The following is a 20,767-nucleotide window of genomic DNA, read 5'->3' as shown; positions in this document are numbered from 1 at the left end:
GAGAAATGACAGGTAGAAGATTCCAACTAATTATTTTGATGTTCGAGAAAAAGAAAGGACATTTTGGATATCTAACAAGAGTGCTCCCTGACAGCTTCTTGACAACACAAACATGTGAGACCCATAAGTGAAAAACACTTTTTGAAAAAAATACAAAAAAAATTTTAATTTTTCACCTGTGGGCCCCACATGTTTGTGTGGTCGGGAAACCGTTGGGGAGCACAGACGGGTGAGGATTCGGACTCATCCGACAAATGGGGTGAAGGGTTAAAGAGGGTGAACTCTTTAACGTAAATTTCACAAAAACTTTCCTTTTGTTATTCAAATTTTTTTTTTTAATATTAATAATAAAAGGGAAAACTTTCTCTTTCCAAGAGAATAAGGTGGATAAGAAAATTGTTTCAGAAGAAGAGAAATGAGATTGAGAAATATTAAGACCTTTTACCTCTTTGCTCGATTTAAAAATAAAAAATAATAAAAATCCTTTTATGAGGTATTATTTCCTTTTTTGTAGAGTTTTGATCAATTTGAACAAGCACAACCATCACCCAAAATCTCCAAAACAAAGATTAACCGAAGGCCTATAGCCAACCATGATACATAAATAGGAGTGCATAGGGCAAGTACTTGGAAAAACATCATACACAGCAATGCACATATATGCCAAATAACTGGAAGCTGCTAACCACGGTAGTGAAGACTGGTGATACTCCGCTCGTTTATTATTAGCATTTTGGAAAATTGGAAGTAGTTTTCAGACTACTGATCGCATGTCGCATGTTGCATGTTCAAACTGGGATGCTGAAGTATACCTTTGTTTAGATGATCCATGGATGTGTAAATGATGAACAGGGCATAATGTGTTAGTGCACAAACTGAGCACAAGAAGGATGATGAAGATGGATGAAGGTTCAGTAAATGCTCCCAAATAAAGGATGATTGAAAATTGATATATATACAGACAATCCAGCAGGTTGAATCGTGCATACATGATGATAGAAGAAGACAGCACATACAAGAAAGAAAGAAATGCTGGTTTAACTCAATTATATACCTGGAAAAAGAAAAGCCCGTCTGGTTGACCCCTCAGGGCAATCTAGAAGAAAACTCATTCACCTGAGAATCACTTGGAACAAATACGGGAAGTTGGCCTCCTCTCTCTGGTCTAGTCTGATAATTTGAGGTGGAGCCTCTCCCCACACTGGTTTGCCTCATTGAACTGCCACTTCTAGAGCCTCTGGTCAACCCTTCATTCACAAGAGGACCACCATAAAAGATTGACTGACCTGTGTAGAGGAGTTCTGGTCCCTGCGAAGAGGACCCAACGGTTCTGGAAGTAGTTGTAGACACAAAGCGTCCTGCTTCTTGATCCCAAACCACTGAAGATCTAGAATTCTCCTGAATATTTCTGTTGCTTCTGTTAATTGGGTCCTGTGGTATATGGAAATTATCACGAGGAGCAACCTCATCACCAACACTTGCTTTTGCTGACCAAGGAGATTGATCTGCTGAAGACTGATACATCGGGTTGAAGTGTTCCCTGTTAGAAGTTTGCTGCTCCATGGGGGAAGACATGAGATTGTTAGTGTGCTGAGGGCTACTGAGGTTGCTGGCACTATGAGTACACGTTTCAACATCATCCTTGCTAGCCTGGCTTGGTGGATAAGAACTCCTGAGTGAAGGTAACCTTCTAGCCCCCATTCTAGAATCCCTGTTGTACCCATGATCCGTACTGACTGGACTGCTTCTGCCACTTATATTGCTACTTGATAAATGGTCTGCATCATATGGCTGCTGACGAGAATTCACAGGACGCAGAACTGAGGATGATGCTCTAGCTTCGGCAGCAGCTCTAATCGCCTCATTGGAATCCAACTTTGCAAGTTTCCATGCACTAATTCTGACTGGGCGCTGGGCCACTTTTTTTCCCTTTTCAGATGTTCCAATTGCATCTGGATCAACTGTCGATGGTACACGTCCTGGCCCCAGGTGTGGGATGATTTCATCCTGCAAGGCAGACAATACAGATAGGTTGAGGTCTCTATAATTTGGTCAACAATTAATGCTCAACAGGTACAATATGAACAGCACCAAAAACTAAGAGAACACCTGAAATGTAAAATAGGAAAATTGTTTGCGGCAAGCAGCAGTATTGTAAGGTTCCATGATCTACACCTTCTGCCATCTGGAGCCAATCATCTGCCCATACTTTCCTTTTGGGTTGAAGGGGGGGGGTAGAAAGGGTATATTATCGGGTCATTCTGACAGAGAGATATAGGGAACCTTATAATTAACTCAGTGGACCACCATTAATCTCCAAAACTCATCAACAGGCCAATCTCTCAAACAGAACTGATTTTTAAAGTAGATTTTCAAATCATAATGTTGACATGTGGGGAAGTTGGACAGCATAGAAACTTTATCCATAACAGGATTGCCACTTACTTTACACTAAACAACCTGTGGCAAGGCAACAATAGCATCAAGCCATTGTGGATAAATTTCGAAGAAAATAAGTCAAGCTTGACTTGTGCTGTTACCTAGGTTTAGGCTCAACTATGTAAGAGTTATGTTCCTTGCTACAAATATGCATTGGTTGATATCACAGAACACATATTCTAGTGCGAAACCCTTTTCTCCCATTGTTCTCTCTTATTCTCCCTCAAACTTTATTCTCTCTTCTCCTTACCAGTACTAGTCATAGGTTGAGGTTTACAAGATTATTTAGACTATTTCAGAAATTTCGTTAAGAAGTAGACATTGAGGAAAAGCTGGGTAAACTGTTGATAGGGAGTTAATTGTTCAGTTGTCTACATGATTTCAGAAATTCCATCAAAAGAATTTTGTTTATGCTTGCAAATTTCAGAACAAAATGTTCGAAACATTCTCTTGAAAAGATTTGGTGGGCAAAGGATCTGAATTATTGACAAAATATAAAAGACTATTTTTGGAGTCCAAGTTTTCTTTTCTGGGCGACTTTTTATCTACCAAATTATTCACTAACTAATCAGGAACTCTAGGAAAAACCATCAAAAAAATTTCCCAGTTTGTTCAAACTAGTTCAGACTCTCTGTGAATTTTGCCAAAACTTTCGTGAGTTTCCTACCTATAGTTGAAACTGGCATGAAATCGGGCATTGTTAGTGACAGAAACAACTTCTAGGAAAAGCTTGCTTGTATAAAAGAATCAGCTAATTTTGGTGCTGTCAACAAAAGTATACAGACCTTGGAGCATGTAACCAACAATATAAGAATCGAACGAATTGTGTTGGTTGAGATCATACATCATTTAGCATGGATCCATTATCTATCTCTTGGTTATGGTTTCAATGGCCTAAAGTTATTGTATCATACAAAAAAAAATTGCCTGCATTTTGAGGTGAATGATTCACTACAATGTGCAGTGCTGAGTATTGTACTATAGATTATATCTTACCTGCTGATCCACAAAGATTCTTGGAGGCGTGCACCAAGCCCCTTTATATTGCAAACCTAGCCCAAGGGAGCTTCGTCCACTTATGGCAGTCACAGCCGAACTTGTAGGTGAAGATGGAAGACTCTGCTGGTCCCCTGCATCTACAGATGGCCCAGGTGGTTCACTTTGCGTTCTCATAGCAACAACATAATCATATGTTGTAATACCCTATACAAAGGAAATCCAGGGGAGGGGGGGGGGTATCAGAATTGTGTTGTATTTTCCTGCAGGCATGTAAACACAAGATAAAGAATTAAAGGAACAGACCTTTCGAATCAAAATCACATGGAAAAAGAACAGCTCTCCCAATGGCACGGTAGCCAGAAAAGAAACAGCCGTGCAGAGGGCCTGAAACATAACTTAATACATCATTAAAAATAAAAGATAAAAAATAAATGTAAAGTGGACCCTAGATTTTTCTCTGGATCCCTTGCTTTCCATTTTCTATCCTATGTGTTTTTACCATCCAAATGAACAAAATTGATCAATAACATAATTATCCCATGGCTTTTTTTTTCCATTTTAATATTTCACTGTGACCTCCATGGTGGACTTCCATTACGCTCGGCAAGATACCATGAATTTTCCATTTCCAAGTTCAAACAGATATTTTAGCCCATCATAGCTATTGGGGAAGGAAGAGAAACCAGAAAGTCGACAGGCTACATACAACTACTGTAGCAAATGGGGGCCTAGAGAATCCAACTCCCAGCCTCTCAATTATCTGATTTTCAGTACCCTTTCTATCAACAAAACACCGAACAAGGACTGCTGTTCCAACTCCGAATTCAACAATGAGCTGCCAAAAAGAAGAAAAAAAATGAAAGAAGGGAAGTGCAAAATCTAGAAGGAGAAGAGAGAAATGCTTGCGGGCTAAGGGAAGTAAAAAATGACAATATTAAACAGCACCTTATTCTCAGAACTTACCCATACAAGACTCACTGCCATAAGGCACACAAATGTGATATAATTTTTTCTCCCCACGCAATTATTTAACCACTGCATCAGAAAGACAAAAAGAACTTATGATGCCCATAATAATCCCAATGCATAGAAATGATAAACATAGTCAATGTCAACAAGGTAGCAACTAGCAATAAAAAATCAAATATCAAGATAAACGGTATATTCCGCAATGAGTGCTGAAGATGCAAGTTCTAGAGAATACAATGCTCACATACCCTACAATGATGATCAAATCCATCCACACATTTGTCACAACTTCTGCAATGCTTGCTAAACTTGCGCACCTATCCAGAGGGGGAAAAAGCAAATCACTGTAAATTCATCCAGCATTAAATAAACCAGGCAGTGCATCTACATGATAAGATTACCAGTTAGGCTACAGATGCAGTTGAGGGATAAACAATTAAACCATATGAATCAAACTGAACTTTTCATGTCAAATTCCATTTGGTTCAACACATAATTGGATATTGTTTGATACATGTCATGATCTCTGTTTCAGGTTTTGGGTGAAGGGCTCTTAGTTCACAATCCATTGTCTGCAGATCACTGAGTTCCTAGATCTTTATCAATTCCCAACACGGCATCACAAATTCTAACTAGAATCATGCCCCCTAAGTTTCACTATTTTTTTTTTATCAAAGTCAAGTCAATTAGCATGTTCTTTCCCCTCCCCCCCCCCCTTCCACACTTAAATGAAAGGAAAGATATACTCTACCTCCGCATTGCATAATGTGCAAAATAAAACATCTTCCTCGCCAGCTTGCCGATTCATATAATCTACATCGCTCCGGCAATCTTCTCTTACTAAACACCCACAGAAGAAGCCTCCAATTTTTGAGCAGCAACTAGAATTATCCCTGGTAAACCTTTCTCCATCCTTCATTTCCACTTTGTTAAGTTCTTCTGTTGGAGCAGCATTCCCTGATTCTATGACAAAGTTTTCATGAAAAATAAAGAGATCAAAGAAAATAAGCTTTGGAAACTACAGAATTCAATTTTTGAAAAATGGCTGAAAACTGATGAACAACTGAAGATACAAGACACAATGCGAATACACAGGGCTTAGAGCTACATGACTGAATTTAGATTTGGAGTGTGACCTATAAGGAGCATGCCTTATCCATACAATTGTCTGAATTGGCACATTATCCTTCCAATGGAACAATTAGATGGACCACAACCGGAAGCCTTTATATGTAGGCCACTGAAAGAATTTTTTTTGAGAATCATATAATTTAAACAGAAGGAGATAAATGTCAACACACAAGGATGGACAGAAGCCAGTCTGCCAGCACCTGTCATCCATGTCGCTCAAACCAGACTCGATATGCAGAACTCCTGGGAATTTTACCAGGTTGTTGTAACTATCCGATCTAAAACCTCATCTCAGGACATCATAGTTCGTTTTATAAATATTTAGTGGGGGTTGTTATTGATACACTTACTGAATGGGGTTCCAAACCTCCCAGAATTTTGAACTCCCCAACCAGGATAAGTCAAGTTAAAATCACTCACCAGGCATCTCATTGTTATTCTGAGCCCTATAAGCAGATATCCCCTCTCCCCCATTGAGTATCCCAGAGTCAGCTGGATTAATGGCCGTGCATCTAACATAGAGAATAAATACTGAAAGAGCCTGAAATTTAAAATGATAATAATAAAAAAGAGTTAATGCATGACCCAGGGGGGAAAAAGAACTGCCCTCACTATAAAGAATCTTACTTACCAAGAAAGAATAAACACCAGTAGCCACGAATTCGTAAATGTCCCTACCAAGAAACGGAGCAAAAAAGGCATAGTATGCAACCGATAGCAAGAAAAACACAGTTATAGCCACAACCTGGAAAGCAAGGATAGCTGATATGAGAAGAGAAACTCTTGTAGAAACTAAAGTTTGAGTTTTGGAATGTTCCCACAGACTGTTCAAGGTCTCAGATAATTGGGACTCACCATTACCAGGAAAACTAGGAACATCAAAAACTGCTTCGAAGAATACTCACAAAATTGTGTCAAAATAACAGATCATCAAAGAGTCCATGACAACGGGCCTACTTGTTCAAACACCATGGAACAGGAAACCATAGGCTAGACCTAACAAACAAATTGATCCTCTCTGACTAAACGATTAACATCTAGCTAGCACTGCTTTAAAAGAACAATATACGACCAAAATTCAGGAGTTCAAGTGGCAACCAAGAACAATGATTAACTGGCCCTCTAAAATACCATTTGTAATTTTGTACTCAAATGATCAACTTATCAACGACGACATGATTTCTATCTTCTACAATAAGGTTATTACCGCTACGGGGCCAAGCTTCTGAAGATGTGTCATGGGACAGATGGAAAAGACCTCTACTAAGATCCAAGAAACAAGTAGAAACTTCATCGCGTTAAGAATCATACAGGAGTACCAGGAATACTACAAGTGCTGAAAACAGGTTGTACATACACCAAAGTGCAGAGATTCACCAAAAAAATCCACTTAAAACCATCTGTTGGCTGAGGTTTCCTTCATCAAAAGTCACAACATTCAGAAACTTTAAAACCTTAAAACATAAACAAAAAAAAAACTATCTATCCTAGAGTACCAATTTGTTCCATCTCCCATCCTCTAAACAAAACCCACATTGCAGAATTCGCCTGAACAGAGAGAAAAAAATTCGCATTGCACACCAAAATCTAAGGAGCTCAAAGAAATTAAATAACCATGATCATACAGTCAGTATTGTCGTAAGCCCTAGTAAAACCCAAAACTCCAAATCTGATCTGAAACGAACGACGAAACAAAATAACAATGCACCTGAAACGTGTGAGCCGGGAGCTGCCATCCATGACGCCTCACCATGACTGAAAAGCGAAAACCACTTTAAATTGTGCTCCCTACCAGCACTTACATTTCAATAACTACACCCAACTATACTCTGAACGAAGTGAGAACGCCACAGTAACCCAACAAACAACATCTATTAGATCAAAAACTGATCCACTCCATTTTCTCACTGTCCAGATCACACACTCTACGCCCAGTCTCCAGTTAGTTTTCAGAAGACTTCGATCTTGAGTTCTCGACCCACTAGTATAAAACTCATTTAGAGACGACCCATGAACTTGATTTACAGTTCTAGGGTTTCTTCAGTTTGAAACATCGGACATCGACAGGAAAGCCATGGAAGCCAGCAAGCAGAGCAGAGAAGACACTCTCGTAATGGTTTTTACTGTGCTCTACAACCGCAGCGTTTTATCATTTATTAAGCATTTAGGGTGTGGAGGGTGGTGTGAGACCAAAAAGCCGATCTAAGTAATTTTCATTTGTTTCCATAATCATTATTATACGAATTATGATTATTGTTTTTTTTTCCAAAATCATTCCTTTTGTAGTTTCTTGTTGACTTGACCATAGAAAAAAAACAAAAGACGCATATATGACATGTTTGCCCTTTATGGTAATTGTATTACTGGACCATCTGCTATGTAAATTTGGCTTTTCTTTCTATATTGATTGTAATTAAAGTTGAGGTCAATTTTAATTTTCGGTAAGAGAAATTTTGGTACATAAATTAGGGGTATAAGTTTGGTACTGACGGCCCTAATCTTCTTTAAGTCCGAATAAGGCTTGGGTTCAAGAATTTGGCTCTGAGGGCAGATTAAGACGAAACTATTTTAGCCCTGACTAGGACTAGGGGCACACCTGAGATTACTCTTTGGCCCAGTAGGCCTGTCTTGATCCGTCTCTAATTTTTTGTCTTAACTTTTGCTTTGATTTTAGCCATGATTCTGGCTTCTTTTTTTTTTTTTTTTTTCTCCTGATGCTTGATCTCAATGAGTTAGGAATAGGGACAATGATAAAGCCAAGTATAGGATCAATTAGAGGCAGAGACAGGGCCAATCAGGATAAGGGCTTGGCTTAGCCTTATAGGGCTTCAGGTCAAGAATAATAATCATTGCCATAAATTAGAGTCAAAACGAGAATGAGCTTAGATTATAATATATAGGGTTGGGCTTGGGATTGCAAAAGCCTAGCCCTACCGCATATTTTTTAACCACATATTAAAAGGGGGCTCACCTCTATATGTTAATGAAATAACTTAGAGGTGAGCAGCTTCCTAATGTGTGATTTGGAGGTGTAAGAGAGCATAGACCCCTATTTTGAGAGGTAGAGAATTCAAATTCAAATTCATTATGGGCATGTTTGATTACATTAACCCAAAGATTTCAAATATCTGGATTTCATGAATGTGAGATTTGTACCCCTTTAGTTGTGAAAATCCCTAGATTCATGAAATCTAAAGATTCATATTTTTCCACTTAAAACATGAATCTGTAAATTTATGTATAAAAGTGCTAAACATTTGCGCATTCACAAAAATCACATCAACCAAACAATTTTTTAGAATGAATCCACATATTTCATTCCACATATTCAAGTTAACCAAACAGTTAATTTTATGAATTATGACTCCATAAATTTGGAATCTATAGATTTAAAATCTCTAGATATTTGAAATCTCCAGATTCATGTAACCAAACAGGGCCTAAAGTTTTAGTCTAGATCTTAAATTTATAATTATCATATACATTGGCTCTGCAATAGAGTTTGCATTAAGTTTGAATAGGGCCTGAACTTAGAACCCAGTGATGGGAAGAAAGAGGAGGAGGGGGAGGAAGTGTAAAAGGACAAAGATTGAAACTCAAGACCTCCTTAGTCTTTCTGTTTCTTGTTGTAAATATGTTTAAAACTTTATATAAATATTTTATTTATTTTAATTGTGTCTTTTATCCATGGTTTTGTTTAGTCCCACATCGGGGTGTCTAAATACCTTAAAGAAAGTACTTCATGTACGATTTCAGCTCTAAAGAAATACTGTGATTACAACAACAGTTTTGGTGTGCGTGCAAATCCCTCAGACGTCAATAACATTTCTGTATAGGAACTACCATTATTATGCCAAAAAGCATTAATATGAATTTTATAAAATGTTCATATAATTGAATTCATTTAAAATGCAAGGGGAGGGGGAGGGTTGAATTGATAAATAGACCCACACACGAAAAAACATGGATGATTTTACTATTTTTGTTTCAGCTTTGACTTGGGACAGCTTTCCAAAAGCTGATATTATTTAATTACAAATTCTTTGCATGATGAATAATTTAATTAAGAGGAACATGGATCTGATTTAAAAATAAATTCATTTGCTTATTCATTGCTTATTCATTCTTTTGATTCTTTTCTGTAGTGCATGTTTGTGTCTTATGAAGGAAGCATGACAGAAAGTGTGAATACAAATCATTATGATTTATGACACTGGGATGGCTTGATCATGGCATAAACATGAACTCCAGGGGTATCTTCAACTATCAAGTCAAATAACTCTCTCTCTCTTTATGGTGCACTCAAAAGAAGTCCAAGCAATGAAATGAAGATGCTAGTGTGAGCTGTTACTCAATACTCATGGCCAGAATGTAAAGTTGTCCCCCCCACCCAAAAAAAAAAAAAAAAAAAAAAAAAAAGAGGAGAGGTTTTCTCTTTATTGGTAACCTCTGAAAGATGGCAGGATTGAGGATAGATGATGACATTATTCTTACATTCTTTCCCGTACATTTTAAGGGTTTTTTTTTTTTTTGTAAGCGGTACTTTATTTATTAAAGAAAAAAAACTACAGACACACAGCTGCATGAAAACACAAGGTTCACACCGAACTAAGGAGCGGAAAGCGACCAAATTGTCATACATGCAATAGACAGGGTCATCCTGAGTAAGGGTATCTAAACACTAGAAATGTGGAACCCCTCTCCTAAATATATGGTGAAGAAATGTCAGGATGGTGTAATTAGACTTGTTTTGATCTCCTTCTCTTGAAAGTTTGGGGCTTATGCTTTTCTTTACACTTCTCTACCATGTGTTTATAAGGGTTTCTACCTCTGAGCATTGATTTTCTTGAGAGTGTGGAGACTATGCTTCTTTTACACCTTTCTATCACATGTTTAGAAGGGTTTTCACCTCTTGCCCATTTTATCAGTGCTTAGAGATAGGTCCTCTCTTAAATGTGTGATAGAAGAGGGTGTGGGGGGAGTACGATCTTTTACATGCAAGAGTAAAGATCCCAACTCTTACATTGAGGGGTATACATTCAATCATACCATCTATACCACACAATTGAGTGGGACCCACCTCTAAAAATTGGCATAGTGGGACCTCTTGAGTTTTGTGATTGTTGGTCATATAGGTGGAGTAGTGTCATGCATTATCCTCCAAGGGAACAAAACTAGATTCTAAAAGATACTGACAATTTGCCTTCCTATATACCCATGCAGGGTCCATACTACTTCGGAGTCTTGATCACCTCTCCGGCGGTGGAAAACGACATGCTCCTTGGATGGTTTTCAACAATATAAAACAAGGTAGGACCATGTGAGACTCATTGGGATTTTCACTTTTTATTTTTTTAATATTTTTAGGTGGGCCCTCCCACTATTATATAGTTAAAAATCGTAAGAGAAACACATTGTTATCCCTTAGGGGGAATTGATCTAAACTTGCCACTTTGCAGCATGTTTTTTGAGCTTGGATCATCTTCCAAGTTCCACCCAAGGAGAACAGTGTGCTCCCATGACACATTACCACCATATAATAGTAGGCTCCCCTATAAATATTAAAGAAAAAAAAAATTTAGTGGGTCCCACGTGGTTCAAAAGCGTGTACTTCCTTGACGGGAAGCTAATCCGAACTCCATCTTTTTCTCTATTTCTCAGATACATGGCCAAAACGAGATTGAAGCTAAAACTGGGCCCCAAGCATAACCTGCCCTAGATCAGTATAGAATTCGGATCATCTCCTCGTCGGGGGAGAACAGAGTGCTTCCCGTCGGCTTCCTGACCACAAAAACCAGTGGGTCCCACTGGTGGAAAAAAGTTTTTTTTAAAAGTTTTTTACCAAAAAAATATTTTTTACCATGGGCCCACTGATCTTTGTGGTCAGCAAGAGTTGGGGAGCACAATCCCGTCGGGGTCTCTGATCCGGACGCGTCAATATAAGTGTGCCAGAATCATTGTTATACAAGTTATACGACCCCTAAAAATATCATCGAGTTTCGCCATCAAGCCCATCTAAAAAGCTTTTTTGTTTTTTCATTTTTGGTTGAACGATCTAAAAGACTAAAACGCATCAAACATAAGATCGAACAAGAAAAACAGAAAAAGGAAAAGGAAAAAAAAAAAAAAAAAAAAGAATATCAAGCTTGGTCATCGTTTCTCTGATTAGCTCCATTAGTTCGATCTCTCTCTGTTTCACTCTCGATATTCGAAGTACAATTTCAGCTATGGCTACTCTCGCGAGTCCTCGATTGCATCTTTTAAATGGTAATTCTGCTCTGAATTTCTGTTTTTGATTTCATCGTTAATGATAGTTTTCTGATGAACTTCGGAATCTCTTTCTCCAGTGGTTTAGTTTTTGCGCAACTCTTAGTTATCGTTGCTGTCCATATGGCTATTTCCTTGCATTTTCTCTGGATGAAGTTTTTGTAGGACATGGAGTTAGGAAGTTTATTTGAATTTAACGCTCAGGATATTTGTCGTAGATTTAGATACCAAATTGGATATGAATTTCTTAAATGATTAAAGTGCCCATGATCTGTTACTCATGGTGATATATTTTTCTGCTTGGAGTTTCAAAATTTTAAGGACGTGTTAGTTACTGTGGACTAATAACATCCCCAACTACTGGAGTTTAGAAATTGCTGCAGAGTCAGTAACATTCCCTACTATTGGAGGTTGGGAGAATCATTGGTTGTAGTGTCTCCTTCCCCTATTCAAGCTGAGGACGTGAGAGTGACACCCCCCCGGGCCACTCCGTTTCTGTTTTTCCATCTTCTATGTTATGATTTAGTAAGTAGTGATATATTTTTACAAGTTTTGCGGCCCTATAACTTCTAACATCCTAGGAACCCTGATACCTGTGTAACCAAGAAAGTTACAGGATTTTTTTTTAAACCCAGTGAATTGGGAAATAGCTTGCATTGAGTTCAGTTTTGATCTTCAAAATGATAGAAAATCGTGGAAAGTTAATAAATGTTCAAAAACTTGTTACTGTTTATGATTAAACTTTAGGGTACCTAACATTAATATTATCTTTCATTCATGATGATAAAAAACACCACAATCTCCGTATAAGAGGAAAATTAGGAGTCTCCTAGGTGCTGCTGCTTGTCATCAATATGATTTCACTTTAGGTCTGTGCTACACTGGATCAATGAGTTATGCACTTACGTATATTAGTTGTTTTGTACATTATGTTTAGAGTTTACTTGGAGCCTTGGAATGTATGAACTGATCTAATTTGTTTACTAGGTCCATCACTGAAGCCAGTGGATCAATTTACTGTGAGCAGCAGCCCCAGAAATTTAATCCTTACGAGGAAGGCAAAACTTTCAGCTTATAGAAGGCCACTTACAGTTCAGGCAGCATATAGGTTTTACTTTTCTCCTACCCTGTAGATTTTTATGTATTTTGTTTTATACTTTTTATCCTTCAGTTTCCTCTATAGTCCAATTTTTTACCCCAATGCTTTATCATGATTTGCCATTCCAGTTTGATGCGATGTGGATGAATGTCAGGTTCCTATCACCTTAGTTCACCATATTTAACTTTGAGATCTACAGCCTGTTCACTTAGATGTGCTATTATGGTCTTTTATGGTATTTTGTGCATTGGTTGTTGATGAAATTATATGTGTCATCTCCACTGAATATCTCTCAATATTTTTCCTTGTATAGTGCTTTTTCTCCTCTCCCTTCTTGCCCTATGTTCTTAGCTTTGGTTGTTTCTTCTCTCTTTCAAAAATTACACTTGTTTTACTGCAACTTTGTACCTTCTTTGCGAATGCAGTGATGGTGAAAAGCCAAACACTGCAAGCATCTTTGTTGGTGGATTTGTACTGGGAGGCATAGTGGTTGGGGCACTAGGCTGTGTATTTGCACCTCAGGTAATTTCTTTTATTTTTGCTGCATGTATTGATTGTAATTTGGTTGAGGTTGTATTGGTGGTCAAAGTCGCTTTTCATTCTAACTTCCATTGCAGAAGTGCTATTAGCTAAGTAATTTTTTCATCATTGGGTATCTCGTTATTGAATGCTCCACTTAGTCTAGCAATTTGAGTGCTTCGATTTTTGAATGGGACTTAGTGTGAGCACTGGATCCCTTTTCCCAGACTTGAATAACTTGTGGTGACTAGGAGTTTATTTAATCATCTGAAGCTGCCATTGTTGCACATGCGCCTGCCTATCTAATTTGGGAATATCTTGTTGTGCTTGTAAGGTTGGAGAAAAAGAAGTAACCTTACTTTTTTACCTTTTAAATATGGCATACTTTTCTATTTTCCTACGGATAAAATTCTGTCATTTCACATGTTAAACCTGAAAAGTGTGCAACACAGACTCAAAGAACTTTGGGGAATAAGTGATGCAGAAGTTGGGTACCAAAATCCTATTTGGGTTCCTTGTATGTGTTAATAGAAAAACACCAAGAAACACGAAGAAAACAAACACAGTGCAAACATGACACAGATCTATTGTGGTTTACACACCAATATGATGTGTTAAACCCACGGGCATAATATACCATGTGATAGTAGAAAATACAATGGAGATCTCCTAAGAGCACCCAAGGGTTGCAGCAAGAACTCTCCCCAAGAAAAATGTTAAACTGATGAATCCCCAAATCTCACTTCTTGTCTTGCTTATGTAGCTAGCCCATGAACAAACAAATACTAATTCAAGTCAGATTGGTCCATTGGCTTACCATACCATGAGGGCTTCACGCCTTTCATCCACAACATGAATTAGTGCTGGACCCTACCACCTCTTGTTGCATGCATCTGAACCATGACTGCAGAAAAGTTTCACTGTTAGAATCGATTTCCACATCAATGGCGTCAGGATTATCAACATGATCAGGTGACAGAAGGCAAGCAATCTCTGCAATTCTCCAGAGATGTCACTACTGCAAACAGAAAACTCAGTTAAAACTTGAGAGAGTTTGAGGAGATCGGATTCAGGAATGGATGACTTCTCTGGCTTATTTGTCTCCATAGTGAGCTCTGTCAGTCTAAAATCGATGATAGATTCAGACAAATTCTCAGAAACTGCTCCAGAATTACCGTTGGTAGCAGAAACAAATGAGTGACAAGAATCGTTTTGGAAGAAATTGTAACAAATCGTTTGCATGGAACAACCAGGAGTTCTCTGAACCCTAGAACCATTGAGAGAAGAGATGGCAGTGAAAAAGTAACGATTCTGTGCTGTTGAGAGAAATCGATTGGAGTGAGAATCTCTTACCAGTGAAACCATGGTGGAATGAGAGATCAATCTGCTCAAGTTGTATGAATAAGGAAGTGAAGCATCAGAAGAGAGGAAGAGGATTAAATTACGTTTGGTTAGATTCTAAATTATCCAACATTCTCTCCAGTTGTGGTGGAGTGAGTTGCAGATGGGAGTTGAGATGGAGTGAGACAGTGTGAGTTTAAGGGCGTTTTCTTAATATTACCCACCTTAAAGGCATTTTCGTTGTATTACCTACTATAGGGGCAAAGTCATCCTTTCGGATTCAAATTTTGAATTTTTTTAACTGTAAAGGTGAGGAATGTTAACAGTAGGTAACGGGTAATTTAGGGTTTTGTAGAAAGTGGGCAACCAGTAATTTTTCCCACTTAAGTGGGCTACCAATAAAAAAATCCTTCTTTTTTTCTTGTGGGCAGGGGGAGGGGGTACCAAAGATCTTGAAAACAGAATAACAGTTAGGAAACTAAACTAGGACTAATCCTAATTATGGTGGAAAACTGTTTCTTATTACAAAGGGATTCTTTAACAAACTTAGAGAGATGGAACAAAACCATCCACTATATGTATCTTTATCAATAACAATAGATCTACCCAAGTGTTAGACAACTCAGATCGAATGTCCAGCAGTAATCCTGTGATTATTTTGCAATCTAAAGAGAAATACCAGAACTGTAAATGACCAGAATTTCAAAGATAACTGAGTGGTTAAGTGGTGAGAAGGATTGAGAAAGGAGATAAAATAGACAATGAAATCAAATAGAAGATAAAACAGAATTTAGATTGAGAAAAGCAGTGCTTTTGGGGACAAGGTATAATAGGAGGATAAATAAAATAGATGACACTAGAGCTATATTTGGATGCTCAAAGAAAGAAAGAAAGAAAAAAAATTGATTCTGAAATTTTCAAACTTGAGGAAAGGATAACAAATAAATTAGTCATCATCATCATGATTTTCTCATTATTTTTTATTTTCTTGGCATCCAAACATAGCCTACAAGTTGTTTTCTACTGTCGGATGAGATTACTTAAAATTAGGTGAAACACAACCTCTTTTTGAAGTGAATCTCCTCCTAGAAACCTTTGATTGAGCTGGAAATTCTGGTGGAAAGTCATTACCCAGAGCTCAAGTTATTCTAACTAAAGACACTGAAACAGAGATCATGAACTCAAGAAAATACCTGCAAGTTGGTTGTTGTTGTTGTTCAGATCTAACAGTATTTCTAGAACCAGTCTGATTTTAGATATGTTTCTCAACCCTGAGGTATTCTTTGGGACTCAATTGGGCATGATAAGTTGAACCTATGAGGTTTCAACATATGAAGTCTCATGCTAGAATGAGAAGAATCAATAGCATTTGATATGAATCTTTTGGACTGTAAGCCACAAACAGATGATAAAAGTAGAGGATGGTTCAATTGTTGACAGCAGGATGAAGATATAACTAAAGGGTGTGTAGAAGAATGAACATACCACACCTAATAAGGAATCGATTCTGAAGTTGAGTTGAGGAAGAAGACAGCCATATATCCGCGGCATAGCAATTCAATTATACGTTAATCCAAAACCTCAAATTCATTTCACTTGTTCAATGGCTACATATGTTAAGAAAGGAAAAAATCAAGTTCTTGATCAAACTGCAAAACCTAAATCAGAATTCTAATTACTAAGTTGCTAAAAACCTGTCTGATCTCTTATGTGTAGCCAACTTCCCTAACATAGAATATGGCAAAATTTGCAAGGTACTCTCAGTCAAATGTTAAGTATAAAGTCCTTAATATCCTGTGACAGCATCAATAAGATGAGGGGAAAAGAAAAGATAGAACTTCTAAGTTTTTCATTTTTATGACAGCAAGGACTCATCTAATTTTCCTTTATTTATGGATAAAATTAAAATTGCAGACAACACTCTGGACAAATCCACTGTCTGAATGCTTGCATGATGCATCAGTACAGATCAAGTAGGTATGTAGTTTAATTATGCCCTGGGTAACAGATCATATTATCTACAGATTAGCAAGGCATTAGCTGGGACTGACAGAAAAGATTTGATGAGGAAGCTGCCAAAATTTATATATGATGAAGAAAAAGCTTTGGAGGTGAGTACTTTCACTTTTGCTTATTATTAGATTTCAATGAGCTCTACTTTTAACAGGAGTAACCACTTTGATTTGTTAATCTCATTTTCTCTTTTGTGTTCTTTATGCTTTTCCACTTGCTAGTAAATTATAATAGAGAGATAAATTTCTGAGAAAACATTGTTGGTTGATAATCTTAACACTGAAAATATTTCCTTCTTTTGTCATTCAGCTGGATCACTTCTGGAGCTTTGATAAGGATGGTTGTTAGTATTTCAATTTTGATGCTTTTGGTTGCATAATCTTACCTAGTCTGTGCAACATATTGCATTTGAGGCTTGTAGAAGTTATAGCATCTTCCCAATTGCTGTATCGTTTTCTGAGACCCACCTTGTGCATGTGGGTTTGAGTTCACTAGGAGGGGAAAAAAATTATAGTGTGACTTTTGATCGGTTGCTAGTTCACCAAGCAAAAAATGGTTTTGACTCCAGATTTGTGGCAGAGCAGCATAATTGTATCATAGAATTTAGATGTCTAAGTCCTGTTTACCACCTGTGATTAGAGTGTAAGCATAAGAATTTAAATGTCTAATCCTGTTTACTACCTGTGATTAGAATGTAAGCATGCCAATAATTTTGCTTAGACAATTAACATAGTTTTTCCACTTGAAAAAATAATCTGATATTTCCCCACCTTTCTGTACTTAATGTTTTCACTTTAGACCATCAATTCCCTTTCTCTCACCCACCCCCCAAACTCCTCTATATATATGATGTAGGTTATGCCATATGTAACATATCTAATTGAACTAGATAGGACTTGCTAAGTGAAATATGTTTGTATTTCTCTCAGTCTTGTACAGATATAAACCATTTCTTCATCCATCTGCTTAAAACAACTGAAGTATCTATTAGCCAACATTTTAAATGGTCTTGGTGCATATCATGTTTGAATCCCATTTCCCTGAAACCTGCACTGACATTTCTCTGCATGATCCATTGATATCAACAGAAGACAAGGAAGATACTGACAGAGAAGATTGCACAGCTGAACGCAGCCATTGACGACGTTTCGTCTCAGCTCCGTGCAGACGATGCTCCAAATGGAGCAGTGGCCTCTGATGAAATTGAAGCGACTATTTGAGTGCGTTCAATTTGTTCCATAAGAATTTTCAGACACATTCTGGATGTTATCCCAGATGAAGGGCAACTATTTCTTTGTACTTACAATGCTTTTGTTCATTATAGTGATGAATGTTATTGATGGACCTTTCTTCCATAACCTTGCATTAATATGATCTTGCATCTTCTGGTATATTGTTTATCAAGGATACATTAAATTTTTTCCTTTTTTTTTAGCATGGGATAGCATGAAACCTCTTGTTTCGCTTTTACAAAGAAGCTATGGAGAAAAGCATGTAAGAGCAAAGAATCCACAAAAAGAAAGCCTCCTTTTGTTGGGTTTGCTGGGCAAGCTTAGTAGTGGCACAGCACTAGAATCCATGCCCCCTTTAACGGTCACTAGTTTATTAGTTGCGTCCACTTCATACTCTACCAGCCCTGCAATCATACAATTCATTAGGTTTTTTTTTACAAAATATAACTTGTGATTGGTTGCATTTTTAGAATAGATTCTAGGTTTCCAAACCATTCTGAAATTAAAATATTGAAAAAAAATGTGTACCAAACGCACTTGTATTAGTTTCATATAAATAAATCATACATAAGGTACTAATTACTAACCGTTTATTTTTGAAACAACTTGTGATACTCTATCTCTGCAATGTCTGCAACGTAGGTTAGCTCTCATCACAATTACCTGAAACTGCATTTTTACCCCAAACCAATAAGTTAATCTCTATTTACATCCCATAATTAGTCACAAGTTTAGGTTTTCATGGCAAAATGTGCATCTTTTTCCCTCTTCTGCAAATGTTCATTTGAAGGGGGAAAATCCCTTCCAATTTAATGTGATTGATTCAGTTCTAATAGCTCAAAGCTTGCTAGGGATGTGTGCTTAAGAGTTGGGATGCATAGAGGACTATGCTCCCTATAAATTCCTCTATCATATATTTAATAGGAGATCACATTTCTGGTCTGGCTTTTGGTCCACCTTGTTCAAAGACAGGTTCCCTTCCTAAAATGTATGATAGAAGGGTTTTAACGAGAGCACAACCTTCTATCCTTGTGGGTAAAAGATCTAGACTCCAAAACCCACTGATGATAAACTCATGAAGCATGAATGAAAGAAAGAAAGAAAGAAAAAAGAATATTCTAGGTCAATGGTGTTGGCTTATTAGATATCATGCTTGACAATTGCCATGACCCAAGCTTCAATGGAATTATAAATCACTTTCAAATTGAATTATTTTTATCTTCCTTAGCACAATGATCATTGACATACAATTTAATAATACAAATACAAATGAAAAGATAAATATCTACCATAAGATCGCATTAAAGCAGTCCTAGAAACATTATGAAAATAAACAAAAAAATATATTATCACAAAAAATATAAGATGATGGGTTTTTTTTTTTTTTTTGGTTCAAGTTCAAATCAAAAACCCATTTAAAGGAAAGAAGCTTTTGACATCAACCAACTTTGCAGAACACCCTTTTTTCTCAAGAGAAAAAAAAAAAGGATGTCCCAGAATACTGTTTAAGGCCTTGGCCTAAAATTTTTCTGTTATGTTTTCATTCTTCTTTTGTTGCACGAGATTAAGAGAATAGAGACAATTTTGTGATTTAAGCGTGGGTGGATTGAAGGCAGCAACGTATGTGGCAGTCATGACTCATCCAGATTCCAGTATTCCATAGCCATTACAGTTTTCAAGCTTGGCATGGCAGATGCAGAGGGAAACCACAGATTTGTTGGTTTGACAAGATTAAAAGTTTGCATTGCCAAAAACAAGAAAATGGAACACAATAACCAGATTGAAGAAACAATATATCTTTGATCGTATAAACAAAGAAAAGATTTTGAAGATTGTTTTGAGTGAGCCCACAGTAAATAATAATCAGCCATTAAAGCTGAACAGAGAAACAGACGATTTTGATCACCATTTATGAGAACTATAAGACGAGACAAAGTTCTATGGATTTGAAGCTTACCGATGGAACCGTTAAATTCTCTGCAACTTTGAGAGCTTGTTTTGCTACCTTCTCCATCAGTTATCGTTTCTTCTGTTCTTTGACACAACTCTCCCTTTCTGTTCTCTCTGGTTTTCCCTCTCTCAGAGGGAGAGAACAGGAGAGGCTTGCACTCTTTCCCTTGTTGACTTGATCCTTTATGATAAATTACATCCCACTTTTCTGTCAATCTGAATTTTGAAGTAACATATAGCCATCAACACCCAACTTGATCTCAGTTTCCTCATAAGACAATTTCAGATAGCATATTACTTAAAAAAGAAGACTTTTATAGCTGTTCTACATGTAAATGTATATCTGGGTCATTGTTATTGGTGAAGTCTCCTCCCAGAGAAATTTTCTAGAGATGTTTAGTGCAGGGGAGCAGTTATTCCTTTTGGGAATTTGGGTTTTCTTTGTATTCTAATTAATACAATAAACTTTCATATATAGCAGTGATCATGCAAGGAAGCGGGTATATCTGGGTTTATCATTTTTAATATTTTTTTTCCAAAATATTCGAAGCTCTGGTTTTGATCACGGGCGTTTGGATCAATCTTGTGAATCATTCTCTTCCATGTCTTATGATTTCTTAAATATGGATCATTTATCTATCAGTATTCTTCTTATGTTTCTCCACCATACAATATAACTGAAATGTATGATTTTCATGGGTTCTTTGTGAATCTCTCCTTCTACCATATGGTGTAGAGGTGTCATGAGAATACAGATCTTTACGGCTCTACCCATCAGGGTTTAGTGTTTAGATCAATTTGCTCAAAG

The 20,767-nt window shown here is 37.2% G+C and overlaps 3 protein-coding genes across 5 annotated transcripts; 1 reads left to right on the top strand and 2 right to left on the bottom strand.

The window, feature by feature from the left end:
• Positions 1-499: 499 nt before the first annotated feature.
• Positions 500-7,700, bottom strand: LOC149014990 (DHHC-type zinc finger family protein). Of its 2 annotated transcripts, XM_089155966.1 has the most exons (10): positions 7,247-7,700; positions 6,170-6,283; positions 5,959-6,079; positions 5,159-5,370; positions 4,656-4,724; positions 4,402-4,473; positions 4,145-4,273; positions 3,742-3,822; positions 3,436-3,642; positions 509-2,007 (listed from the first exon to the last, which is right to left on the bottom strand). In XM_089155966.1, the coding sequence occupies exons 1-10, from the start codon at positions 7,289-7,291 to the stop codon at positions 1,087-1,089; spliced, it is 1,971 nt and encodes a 656-aa protein (XP_089012092.1). In that variant the 5' UTR covers positions 7,292-7,700; the 3' UTR covers positions 509-1,086. The 2 variants fall into 2 exon arrangements, with proteins under 2 accessions (XP_089012094.1, XP_089012092.1); XM_089155968.1 differs by lacking the exons at positions 5,959-6,079; positions 6,170-6,283 and having other exon boundaries at positions 500-2,007.
• Positions 7,701-11,524: 3,824 nt separating this feature from the next.
• LOC149014989 (uncharacterized) lies at positions 11,525-18,168 on the top strand. Of its 2 annotated transcripts, none has more exons than XM_089156372.1 (5): positions 11,525-11,805; positions 12,793-12,913; positions 13,330-13,426; positions 16,789-16,875; positions 17,866-18,168. In XM_089156372.1, the coding sequence occupies exons 1-5, from the start codon at positions 11,766-11,768 to the stop codon at positions 17,995-17,997; spliced, it is 477 nt and encodes a 158-aa protein (XP_089012498.1). In that variant the 5' UTR covers positions 11,525-11,765; the 3' UTR covers positions 17,998-18,168. The 2 variants fall into 2 exon arrangements, with proteins under 2 accessions (XP_089012498.1, XP_089012499.1); XM_089156373.1 differs by lacking the exon at positions 17,866-18,168 and adding an exon at positions 17,087-17,140.
• An 80-nt stretch (positions 18,169-18,248) lies between these two features.
• Positions 18,249-20,408, bottom strand: LOC149014988 (copper transport protein ATX1-like). Its single transcript, XM_089156374.1, has 3 exons — positions 19,967-20,408; positions 18,597-18,678; positions 18,249-18,413 (listed from the first exon to the last, which is right to left on the bottom strand). Exons 1-3 carry the CDS (start codon positions 20,021-20,023, stop codon positions 18,256-18,258), a joined length of 297 nt encoding a protein of 98 aa, XP_089012500.1. The 5' UTR covers positions 20,024-20,408; the 3' UTR covers positions 18,249-18,255.
• Between the last annotated feature and the right edge of the window lie 359 nt (positions 20,409-20,767).

The sequence above is a fragment of the Hakea prostrata genome, chromosome 5 (assembly GCF_041222555.1).
Source record: "Hakea prostrata isolate BN-2017 chromosome 5, UWA_Hpros_2, whole genome shotgun sequence".
NCBI classification, from domain to species: domain Eukaryota; kingdom Viridiplantae; phylum Streptophyta; class Magnoliopsida; order Proteales; family Proteaceae; genus Hakea; species Hakea prostrata.
The sequence above is the reverse complement of the archived record's forward strand: the minus strand, read 5'-3'. Positions and strand labels throughout refer to the sequence as shown.